Source organism: Sinocyclocheilus grahami, unplaced genomic scaffold (assembly GCF_001515645.1).
Source record: "Sinocyclocheilus grahami isolate Dianchi unplaced genomic scaffold, SAMN03320097.WGS_v1.1 scaffold1097.1, whole genome shotgun sequence".
NCBI classification, from domain to species: domain Eukaryota; kingdom Metazoa; phylum Chordata; class Actinopteri; order Cypriniformes; family Cyprinidae; genus Sinocyclocheilus; species Sinocyclocheilus grahami.
The window spans coordinates 35,800-47,679 of record NW_015506276.1 but is presented as its reverse complement, the minus strand read 5'-3'; the positions used below and the strand labels follow the sequence as shown (position 1 = coordinate 47,679).

General features: G+C 36.2%; 1 protein-coding gene across 1 annotated transcript; it reads left to right on the top strand.

Annotated features, from left to right (window-relative positions):
* Nucleotides 1–5,183: 5,183 nt before the first annotated feature.
* Nucleotides 5,184–7,648, top strand: LOC107566741 (beta-2-microglobulin-like). Its single transcript, XM_016252269.1, has 5 exons — nucleotides 5,184–5,209; nucleotides 5,930–6,058; nucleotides 6,254–6,511; nucleotides 7,019–7,297; nucleotides 7,497–7,648. Exons 3-5 carry the CDS (start codon nucleotides 6,397–6,399, stop codon nucleotides 7,631–7,633), a joined length of 531 nt encoding a protein of 176 aa, XP_016107755.1. The 5' UTR covers nucleotides 5,184–5,209; nucleotides 5,930–6,058; nucleotides 6,254–6,396; the 3' UTR covers nucleotides 7,634–7,648.
* Nucleotides 7,649–11,880: the final 4,232 nt, after the last annotated feature.

Below are 11,880 nucleotides of genomic sequence, written 5' to 3'. Positions count from 1 at the left end.
TTATCTCCCAGAGGGTTTTTAAATTGTGTGGGGGGGGGGGGGTCTCCTCTCCTCAACCACCACCAGTGAGCACCATAGGAGGAGAGTTTGAGTGGCTAAAGGCTCTCCAAGGATCGCAGCTGCAGAATAGCGAGATTAGTTGAATCTTGGGTTCAGAAAGCCCCTACATCACCACATGTTGTTTGGGAGGGTTTCTAGAAAAAAAAATCAAGAAAATAAAACGCTTTCATCCAAAAATAAACTCCAGAATATTCATTTGCCAGACACTACTGGAACTTCAAACAGGCCTGGGTTCTATGGTCAGATAAAACTAAAAATGAGCTTTTTAGCAGCAAACCCTCAAGATAGGTTTGGTGCAAACAGGAGTAAAAAAGTACCCCAATATACTGCTGGATCTTTAATGTTGTGGGCCTATTTTTCTGCCAGAGATACTGGATATTTTGTTCAGATAGATGGCATAATGAATTCTATCAAATAACTGACTGTCCATGCTAGAAAGCCTTATAATGGGCTGTGATTGAATCTTCCAACAGGACAATAATCCATAAACAAACATCAAAATCAAAACAAAAATGGGTCGCTGAGTACAAAACCAAGCTTCTGCCATGGCCATTCCAGTCCTCTGACCTGAACCCTAAGAGAGTTATTTGATTGAAAATTTGATTGATCGATCCCTCATAAAAATGAGATTCTGTTTTGGATACTTTCTAACGGAGCACAAGCATTGGGTTCTGAGGTTTCAACAACCACACATCGATGACAATTCTTCACATAATCATCAATATCTTTTTTTGTTCCAATCCAGAAGAATTGTTGTCTTGCTAGTGACAGTGTTCTACTACGTCTTTGATGCCCTGCTGCATCATGGATTCCATGAAGAACTTGCGCTTTCAAAGAAGCAGGTACAACAAACAGGTCCAGTTTCTTGTTTAGCTTCGGATCTCTTTTCATCTTATATAGCACACCATTACAGACAACCAGTTTGTTATGGTGCTTCAACAGTGTCCGCACACTTGTGGATTCCTTTGCTTGTTCTTTCTAAGATGGTTTCCGACATCTCTCAATATAGTACAGAATCTGACACAAGGTGATGTCCTGCCCCTGCACATTTATGATGTTGCTGAGCTGCACAGGAGGGTTAAACTGTTGCGGTTGCGATATGGCTGGCACTGTCCCCAATACGTCGCTTAAACCCCCAGCAGCGTGTGAAGCTCCCGGAAGAACCTGAAGGCAAGAGTCCATCCCTGGTTGGGTCATAAGAACCTTTGCAATCTCCCTGCACCACCTGATGGTTATTTGCGCACTTGAAAGCATCTTGGACAGAGTTGTCAACAACACCACTGACATCCTTCAAGAGAGTTAAGTATGGTTCAGTAATAAGGCAATGTCCTACGCAAAACTGGACAAATGGCTCACGGCTCAAAGCATCCGCGACAACATTTTTTGTTCCCATCAAGTCGTGGTTTAGTCAGAATATATGTAAGAGGATTATTGTCAGTCCATGCCGTAAAGTGCCGTCCTCTCAGCCAATGGCTAAACTTATCACAGATAGCCCATTTTAAGTTAAGTCACTTTTATTTATATAGCACTTTTAACAGTACAGATTGCCAAAGCAGCTTTACAGTATTAAATAGGAAAATAGTAAACACTCAATTTTCATGCAATTTCACTATTTACATACATACATATCTGACATGAGAACAGAAACATTTAAATAAGACTTAGCAATAAATAATAATGATGTGTATGAATCTGGAACAGAATATTTATGTGCATTTTACTCTTTATATACAGCTGTATATAAAAAAAAAAACTCCAGACACCAAACTCCAGCTGCTGCATTTTGGACCAGCTGGAGTTTGTTTATTAAGCGTGCAGAACAACCACCCAATAAAGCAGGGATCCTCAAATCTGGCCCACGAGAGACCCTTGAGCAAAAATGTAGCAAAGCACCGAACCCCCAACTGCTCCCCACTGCGTTGTGTGTTCATGGTGTGTGTGTTTTTTCACGACTCACTGTTGTGTGTGTGCACTTGGATGGATGGCTTAACTGCAGAACACATATTCCAAGTATGGGACATAGCTTGTTCCATAACCATGTGTCACGTCCTCCTCCTTCAAGTCCTTCAATACATAATGCATTAGCGCCCCCTGCTGGACAAATCTCAATATACACTCTACCCATACAACAAGTTGATGTTCAAAATCAGCTCCCTGATAAAGAGGTGGACTTGCACAAAGTATTTTATGTATTTTGTAAATACAAAAATACTAATCTTAAATGTATTTAAATACAAATTACATTCGATTTTTTTCCAAAGGCTTTAAAATGCAAAATAGCATTTTGTATTTAAAATACACATTTAAATGCATGTATCTGAAATATTGCCCATCTCTGTCCATATTCCAGAATGACAATATCAAGATTCACTGGACCTAAACTGTGAAGTAGTGAGCATGAGGAATCATTTTCACAAATTAATTGATCACCACAGAGTTCTGAGCTTAACCCAACTGAAAATCTTTAAGATGCGCTGGAGTCGACTAAAGAGCAGGCTGACAAGATCTCGGCCAAAAATGAATGCAACCCGTGATGAAAATAAATGCAGTGATGTTATATAATGTTGTTGCAACAATGCCACAATGAAAGCACAATGTTATCAAAGCTAAAGATGGTCCAGTGAAACATTAGAGTGTGTGGCTTTTTTTACGCAGTGTCATGTTGACTCCAGCACATCCTGAAGGCTTTCAGTGGGGTTATATAGTTAGGACTCTGTGGAGGACAATCTCTCACAATTTGTGCCTGATGAATCTTGACATTGTCATTCTGGAATATGGACATGGGTATGTCTTCAGACTTGTCCAAAAGTAGTAAATATACAGACATCTTCCTCTCTGCCATTGCTTTTAAATCACATTTGCAGTCACATGACCAGTCATGACATTTTGAATAGCTTTACTGGTATTGAATAACTACATTTTCATTTTGTGGGTGAACTATTCCTTTGAAATTATTTAAAACATGTAATTGTGTTATCATACTGAATAAATAATTGTGTGGCTCTCAATATATATATTTTTTGTTGTTTTTAAATTCCTGCCATTTTCGGCACTGATCACTATAAGCCGAAACCAACATTTTGAACCTTGGATTCTCAGACTTTTCCAGCAGAAATGGTTATTTGTTCTTCTTAGTGGACAAGAGTTTACAGTAAACTGCACTAACACTTTTGCAGCTTAATTTCAGCGAATGCTTTTTTTTCTCTCGCTATACTAGAGAATTCTGAAACAGTTATATTGAAATCACACAATTATCACACTTCTGAAAGTGTACCCATAACACATACACATTACATATTGAGAGTAATATGACAGAACTGCAGTCTATGCGAAGTTATACACACTTTTATTATTCACGTTATGACATGTAAACCAGGAACCATGATTGCATTTGCAAGTCTTTGTAAAGAACTTTTTTTGTATGGTAAATATTATTTATTAATCAAAAGCATGTGCCAGAAGCTGTTCATAGAGCTCAGCTTGTATAAAACATGGGCTATTTATGATCATATGTGTCTGTGACATATACCAGCATCTACTGCATTCTTGTCAGGTTTTCGAATCTTCTGCTGCTGCTGTTTTGCTTTATCAGTCACAGTGGTCAATATCTTTTTATTTTTTTATTTTTTTATACTATAACAAATTGGAAAAGTAATCTGGTGAGGAACTGAAGTTGGCAGGGGCGTGTCTAGCCCCCCACCAGATGTCTTGCGATAGGCTTGTTTTTAGCACATTTAAAGCAATGTTTCAGACTGCAGCCAGTGAGGGACAGCAATGCCCTCAGCAACACCTGGAAGAAGCGTTGTAAACTTTCACTTCACTGTTGATCTGTTCAGTGCGTGGGACTGAAATATAAATAACTGAAATAGTTCGTTTTCTGTGTAGACAGGAATGTTTTGGCTAATTTTATTATTTCTTTTTATTTTCATTTCTCCTCAAAGCAATGCAAAACAAGGTAAGCACAAAATGTTCCGGTCAAATTTGGGACTTATACAGTTAGTACCCCCTAATGAAGGCTAGTTTACTGCTTGGGATGAAAAGATTGACTAAACTGCATCAGTAAGCTTTCAATCAGTAAGTCTTGATTTACCTGACAGACATAGGCTTATATTATAATGTTGACTAGTACAATGCTTACATTTACATTTTAAAAGAACAATTACTTTCTTAGCTGTCTTTAAAGCGAACCTGACCTAAACAGCTCTCATCTGCTTGCATAGCAAAATCAATAATAATAATAATAATATCTAATTTATATATATATATTTTTTTTTAATTTTATTATTTTTTTTTTGAAGGCTTTATTTATTTCAAATACAGTTTCAGAATGTTATTTTCAGATAAATAAAAAAAATCATCATGTTGTTGCTTGTTTCCATTACGTTGTCGTTGTTTTGTTGCTTTGTAAGTTTCCTGTGTGGTTTGATTCTGCTGCTGGTTTGCTTGTTGTGCACTAGTGGGCCACAGTCTGTACACTCTCAGAGAAAAGGTACAAAAGCTGTCACTGGCCCGGTACTCTTTCAAATGTTACAAAATTGCACCATTTGGGTACTAAAATGTTCTGTTTAGGCAGTATGCACCTTTAAAGTACTAATATGCACTTTCAGTGATGAATAAAGGTGTACCTTTTGAAAAGGTAAGGCTCTAGTGACAGCTCGTGTATCTTTTTTTCTGAGAGTGTAGCTATGTTCAGCTTTAAGAACAAATGCTGGAACCGAATGGATTTAATTTCTGACTAGCTGGTAGTTACTAAAGCCTCTAGTTTGGATTTTATGTTCCAGTTTAAGTAAGAACTTACAAATGACAGGTGCGACCCTACATCATTTTTACATGCTTGCTGGCAGAAGAAAAGCTTTTTGCGGTTTCTTTTATTGTGGTTTGTGCTTTTTATCTTCCTCAGAGAAACACTGCCTGCACTACATGTATACAGGCTTGACCAAAGCAGGTCCATTTCCTGAGTTCAGTGCTGAGGCTGAATCTGATGACAAACAGATTGTTCGCTACAGTAATGAAAAACACGCCTGGGAAAGAGACAATCTGACTGTAGATGACTGGAACAAAGCTCCTGCAGAACCACCTGAAACTAGAGAAGAGTTCTTAAATTATCTATATGATCTGTCAAAGTGCAAATACTCTACAGTGTGTTCTGGTGAGTTTAGACCTTTTCTCTTATCAACATCTGAGCTCAGGAATAAAAACAAAGGTGTCATTTCATCAAGTAGCCACTTTGAGGATCCCAATACCATATACCCTCAAAAGGCACACACTCCCAAGTGTACACCCACAAATTATTAAGTTATTATAAGAAGTTATATATTTTTATTAAGAAGTTATTATAAGAACTAACCCAGGTGAAAAAAGTGCACTTCCATATTGTACTTAAAGTGCTCTGTTTTCACACTCTAATTGTTTACTTAATATACAAAAAAAGTATTATTTACTATTTGCTAATATCTGTTTTGATCCATTGCAATACAGCAAAGACTATAGAAAGGGACTTTGAATACAGTGACAGCCACCAAAAACAGGTGATGATTATAAAGTCCCATCAAATCATCACAAACAGCTTTTCAACAAACTGAGGAGGGAAATACTTATACATTATTAACATTACTTATACTTATTAACATCAAATGTGAAATGTCATGCAGGGAATTCTGGGAATGTCAATTTACGTTTTTTCACTGTAAACTGTACAATGACTTGTTCTTTTACACTTCCAAAAAATGTCATTTTAACAATTTTAATTAAATGTAATTACAGTTATTCACTGTATATAATATGGAAACTTACTGTTAACCAATTAACAGGTTTTTACTGTAGCACTTTTACAGTCTTTTCCTGTTAAGATCACAATCCTTTTTTTCAGAGTGGGAAAGAGACAATCTGACTGTAGATGACTGGAGCAAAGCTCCTGCAAAACCGCCTGAAACTAGAGACCGGTTCTTAAAACATCTATATGATCTGTCAAAGTGCAAATATTTTGCAAATTGTTCTGGTGAGTTTAGTGCTTTTGTCTTATCAACATCTGAGCTCAGGAATAAAAACAAAGGTGTCATTTCATCAAGTAGCCACTTTGAGTATCCCTATACCCTATACCCTCAAAAGGCACACAATCCCAAGTGTACTTAAGTGTAATTAGACACACAGACACACACACACACACACACATAATGATTTTGTGTGATTTTAGAGTTTCACGTACTCCAGAGAATAGTTGGCTGTAAAGTGGTGAAACTTCCTAATGGAACAGTGACGAATCTGAAGGCTTTTGATGAGTATGCATACGATGGAATAGATCTCCTTAACTTTCATTACAACCACCCGCTTCCGTGGATGGATAAAGACATAGAAACCAAAATGGATCATCAAACTGGACGAAACCCATTCCTCATGGATTTCCTCAACAACTGCACTAAGTGGATCTCCACATTTAACAACACATATAAGAGTAAGTTCTGATCGCAATTAGCTCATGTGTGTTTGTGTTTTTGACTCTTTCTAATTCTGTCTTGGTACAGAGGTTGTTTATCATCATTATGACACTTTAAGCCATGTTTAAATATTGTAACCTGTATGACTTTTACTGTAAAAAAATAATCCACCTCAACTTAAAAACTTAATTTGCTGTCTTAACTTTTTAAGTATAACCAAATTATCTGTACGACTCATTTCTTGACTTGTTTTTAAAATGTAAAGGCATCTACTTCAATCTCATATACTGTACCTTAAACAATGACGCTGAAATTGGTTAAATTATTTTGACGAGTTGAAGTATTGAAAAAAAAAAAACATGTTGCCATGACTTATATATCATATTTTTTTACAGTGTTCTTTCTGGGACACAAAATGTGATTTTGTTTTAAGGAAAGTAAGAATGCAACTTGTTGACAGCGCAGAAAGCAATTACAGAAAGTTTAATGTTTGTTGTTAATTGCATTATTATTTTCTGCTCCAGCTCCACCAGATGTTCGTGTCTTTGCAAGAAAAGCTCCTGATGATCACAGTAAGCTGAATCTGAGCTGTCTGGCCACTGGTTTCTACCCAAGAGATATTGAGATGAACATTAGATTGAACAGAATTAACACTGAAAACCAAACGTCATCTGAAATCAGACCAAATGATGATGAAACCTTTCAGCTGAGAACCAGTGTGAAGATCGACAGAAACCACAAAGGATCTTATAGCTGTTTTGTCATTCACAGCAGCCTGACAGAACCAGTTTCAGGAGAATGGGGTAAATATCGCCAGAAATACAGTCACTCACATATTTGTAACATGATAACATAATAATGCTGTAATAGATTAACGTTTCTGGCACCAGACAATTTCCTTTAAATTGCCTTAATGCATTTCAGTAGTTTCTAATGTTTATTTAAAAAAAGGAAACATTTATTATACATTCATTATGTATTATTTTTATTTTTATTTTGCAGATGGAAAATGTTCTAACTGTGACCCAGACCCTCCACGGTCTGCTGCAGCAAGTGTATTAGTAGCGGCATTTCTAGTTTTTCTTCTTGTGATTGGTTGCTGCATCTACAAAAGGAGAAGATCAAGTGGTGAGTTATAAATATTTAGCATGATCATTGTTGCATGAAACCTCTAAATATTCTTGTTTTAAAGGGGTCATCGGATGCCCATTTTCCACAATTTGATATGATTCTTTAGGGTCTTAATGAAAAGTCTGTAACATAGTTTGGTTAAAATTTCTCAATGGTAGTGTATAACTACACATTTTTTACCCTGTCAAAAACAGCTCTTTTTTGTAGCATTTCCCTTTAAATGTTAATGAGCCCTGCTGACTCCGCCCCTCTCTTCCGAGCCGCTCTCAGAGAGACTGTTTACTTTAGCTGCATTCATCGTGAAACTTGCTAATTAGCACATTAAGATTCATTAAGAAAACCTTACACGTACTTCTTCTGGAGGTGAAGCTGGATCATGAATGATTCGTGCGAACATAGACGCATTTATGTAGATCGGGGGTGCATTCTCTTCAGAAATCCACTGCGTCTTCAGCGGCTCAGATGTCGGGAGTAAATGATGACTGCTGAGTTCATTATTACATCCAACAACAGAACACCTCAATCGCTCAGGAGTCATTCTTGTCTACATCTGCTCCGGCGGTGAAACAATGGCGGACTGATGACAGTCACTCAGGGCGGAGCTAAAGAAAGACACCAGTCCAGTCTGTGCTGAAACACTACTGTCAATCAAACTATCGTGGGAGGGGCCTGTCTGTGTGACGTCACACAGACAGGCATCTGAGATCGGCTCGATTTGAGAAAGGGGAAAACATTTAACCAGATTTAAAAAAAAACACTGGGTGGATTTTTATCATTATAGGGTGTTTGTTTACACACACTACCAACACACATTTCAGTTCAAACTACTTACAAAAGTGCATGTCGCATCCCATGACCCCTTTAAGACATTTGAATATGTATGAAGAAGGAATGGACAGATTAACAGTGTACACTGTATGACAGTAAAAAATGTGAACAAGAGATTTTGGTGATGATTTTAATTTTTTTGAGTTTTATTTGATGGACACAGACTACAAGGTAAGATTATAACAATTGAATGAGAAGTGTGACATCAGTGCAGCTTGACATAAACATATTTATGAGAACAGTGATATCTGTATGTGTTAGAGATGAAGTTTTGAGAATATGATATTATCATTTCCACACACAGGCATCTCCACATCACATTCAATGTCTGTCTTTGTGCAAAGAAGAAGAGAGTAGGAAAAATCAAATCCAAATTCAATCCAAACGGCAGGTACATTTATTGTTGTGTGTTTTGATCAAGGGCTCAGTAGTGATGGACTGGGAAGTGAACAGGTTCATGAGCACTGATTAGAAATTATATATATATTTTATTGTGGTGCATTCTGGAGAGAAATAATATTCTTCAATTCCAGCTCCATTCTGCAAGAAGGTTTTGTTTTTCACTTTAATCAGAATATTGCATGAAATACTTTGTTTATTATCTTTCTTTATGCTAAGCTGAATTTTTTTTTTCACATTTGAGACCATTTCAAACTTTCCAAAAAATGAAAAATACAAACAATTTGTAACTTGAAATCTAGTTCTCTATTCTCTGGGAAAATGACACGGTCATGAAATGCTGTATAACCAACCAAACTGATTACTGTACAACTGAATTTATTAAGTAGATTTTTCAAAGCAAATGATGAAGAAATGTATACTTAACCACTTGTGGTCACCGAGCTGTATTCACAGTTATTGTAGTCTATCTTGTGTTCTTTGTTGTGTTCTTAAAGGGATAGTTCACCCAAAAATGAAAATTCTGTCATAATTTACTCACCCTCAAGTAGTTTCAAACCTGTATGAATGTCTTTGTTCTGCAGAACACAAAGGAAGATATTCTGAAGAACGTGGGAAACAGAGCAGTTTTGGGCCACCATTGACTTCCATAGTATTTTTTTCCTCCTACTATGGAAGTCAATGGTGCCCCAAAACAGCCTGGTTACAAACTTTCTTCGAAATATCTCCCTTTCTGTTCGGCAGAACAAATAAATTTATACGGGTTTGGAACTACTTGAGGGTGAGTAAATGATGACAGAATTTTTCTTTTTGGGTGAACTATCCCTTTAACACTCTACCGCATGGTGTGGCCATATGACAACATACTCTTTGTGTTCATTTCCTTGCCACTGTCTCTTTAAGAGAACATTCTCGTTTTTTTGTTGGAAAGAGAAGACCTTAATTTAGCCCCCCATCTGCTTTGGTTAAGTCACATGACATGCAGCTTTTTTCTGTGGTGAGATTTCTGACAGACTGCCGTCTCTTGTCGGTAGTTGCTGAAAGCAAACTAAAACGTCAGTAACAAACAAGGACCAGTCCGTGTCACTTCCACAAAAAAATCGGAAACATCACTGTTATGATGTTATGATGACATATTCAACTCTCAAAAAAGTTATGAAATTATCTTTTGGTAAATCATTTAAATGTATGTGTTGAACAAAAAACTGTTCAGAGCTCATTATTATTTGCTCATATATTTGTTTTACAAAAAAAAAAGCAAGCACACACAAAGATGCCAAGGTGCAAAGTACTGAAGAATTATATTAAAAACAACATTTCTAAATTAATTTATATTTTTAAAAGCTACTATATATAAAGATTCTACTGCAAATGTTACCGTGAAACCTGCATTTTATTTATTACAAAATACACACATTTTTCAGAGTAAATTAAGAAAATGATATATCATATTTTGTGGATTTACTGCCTTGCAGGATTCCAAATACAGAAACAAAATATTTTATTTATCTTATGTAATGGGAAAAACAAATAGAGAATTAAGCACACATGTTGATTATCACAGTACTAACCTAAAATGTGATGTATGGCCATGACATACACCTGTTACCAGGTACAATTATATGTTACGATAAATTCCATCAAGATTGAAAATCCACATAAGATCATACAAATGTTTTCTTATAGAGAGCCATTTGACAGGGTGAAGCTGGGCAGCATTTGTAAAAGTGTTTCAGTAATAACTGTTTTAGTGATTCAGCGTTTCAAGCTTCATAGCAGCCATGATTAAGGCTGAATTTATGTGGTGTATTTATAGCCTAGGATTTAATATATCTATATGTACGCTGCTGAAATTAAGGACCTTCTTTTCAAATGTTGTTTTTAAATCCTATCTGGAGACTTATTTATTTTTATCTTGAGTTTGTGAACAGTTTGTCTTTGTTTTTGGCAGCTAATTTGTCTTTGTGTGTGTCTTTATTCATTGTAATTTGTAATTTAGGATGTTGCATTGATTATCTGGTTCTCTATAATGCTCCTGTAGCAGGTAATCATGATCACATTGTTATCAATGCCATTGTCATGGATTTAATTCCCAGAGAAAACATGTATTGATCAAATTTACAAGCTTGAATGCATTGTACAAGTCTCTTTGATACTTTTATGACAAATGCATAAATGTGCCTGTTTGGACAATGTGTTGTGTTCAGCGTGTAATATCAGAAATAAATATCTTAAGTGTGAATGTGTGTTTATGTATGGAGCAACATGATATATATGGTAAAGATCTTCACGATTTCCAACTTTAATGAATGCACTGAAAACATCTATAAAAAAGGCAATCTAATGTACAATTAATCACAGAAAAAATCATCACAAACAAGATAAGTTACAAAGTGCTACGTTTTGTATTCTGTATTGTTGTTTATGTACTTAAAGGGTTAGTTCACCCAAAAATTAGAATTCTGTCATTAATTACTCACCCTCATGTCTTCCAAATCCGCAAGACCTTCGTTCATCTTCGAAACACAAATTAATATATTTTTGATTAAATCCGAGAGCTCTCGGACCCTCCCATAGACAGCAGCGATACAAGTTGGATGTTCTGTTGTCAAACACTGATAAAGTGCAGCATCAGAGCAGAAGAAGCACAGAGTGGATGAAGGATTGGAAGAGAAGCAGCGGGGTTCAGAGTAATTTAAAAAGGTCATATGATGCTTTTTTAAAGATCATTATTTTGTGTATTTGGTGTAACAGAATATGTTATATTCTGGATACGAAAGCTGGGACTCCAAGATAAAGGGGTTCGTGATGAACTATGAAGATAGTTCAGCATCCTTCGCCAAGTCTATTCCTAATATGTCCATATCTTCCTGTACATGTGGCCATTTTATACAACACATATTCTTTGCCAACATCCTATATGTATGTCATCTATATCCTCATTGGTTAAAGGGTTGAAACTCCCCTCGACATATGCCTATATAATATCTTGGTATCTATGAATAAAGTTGAAGTATTGAGAATACCA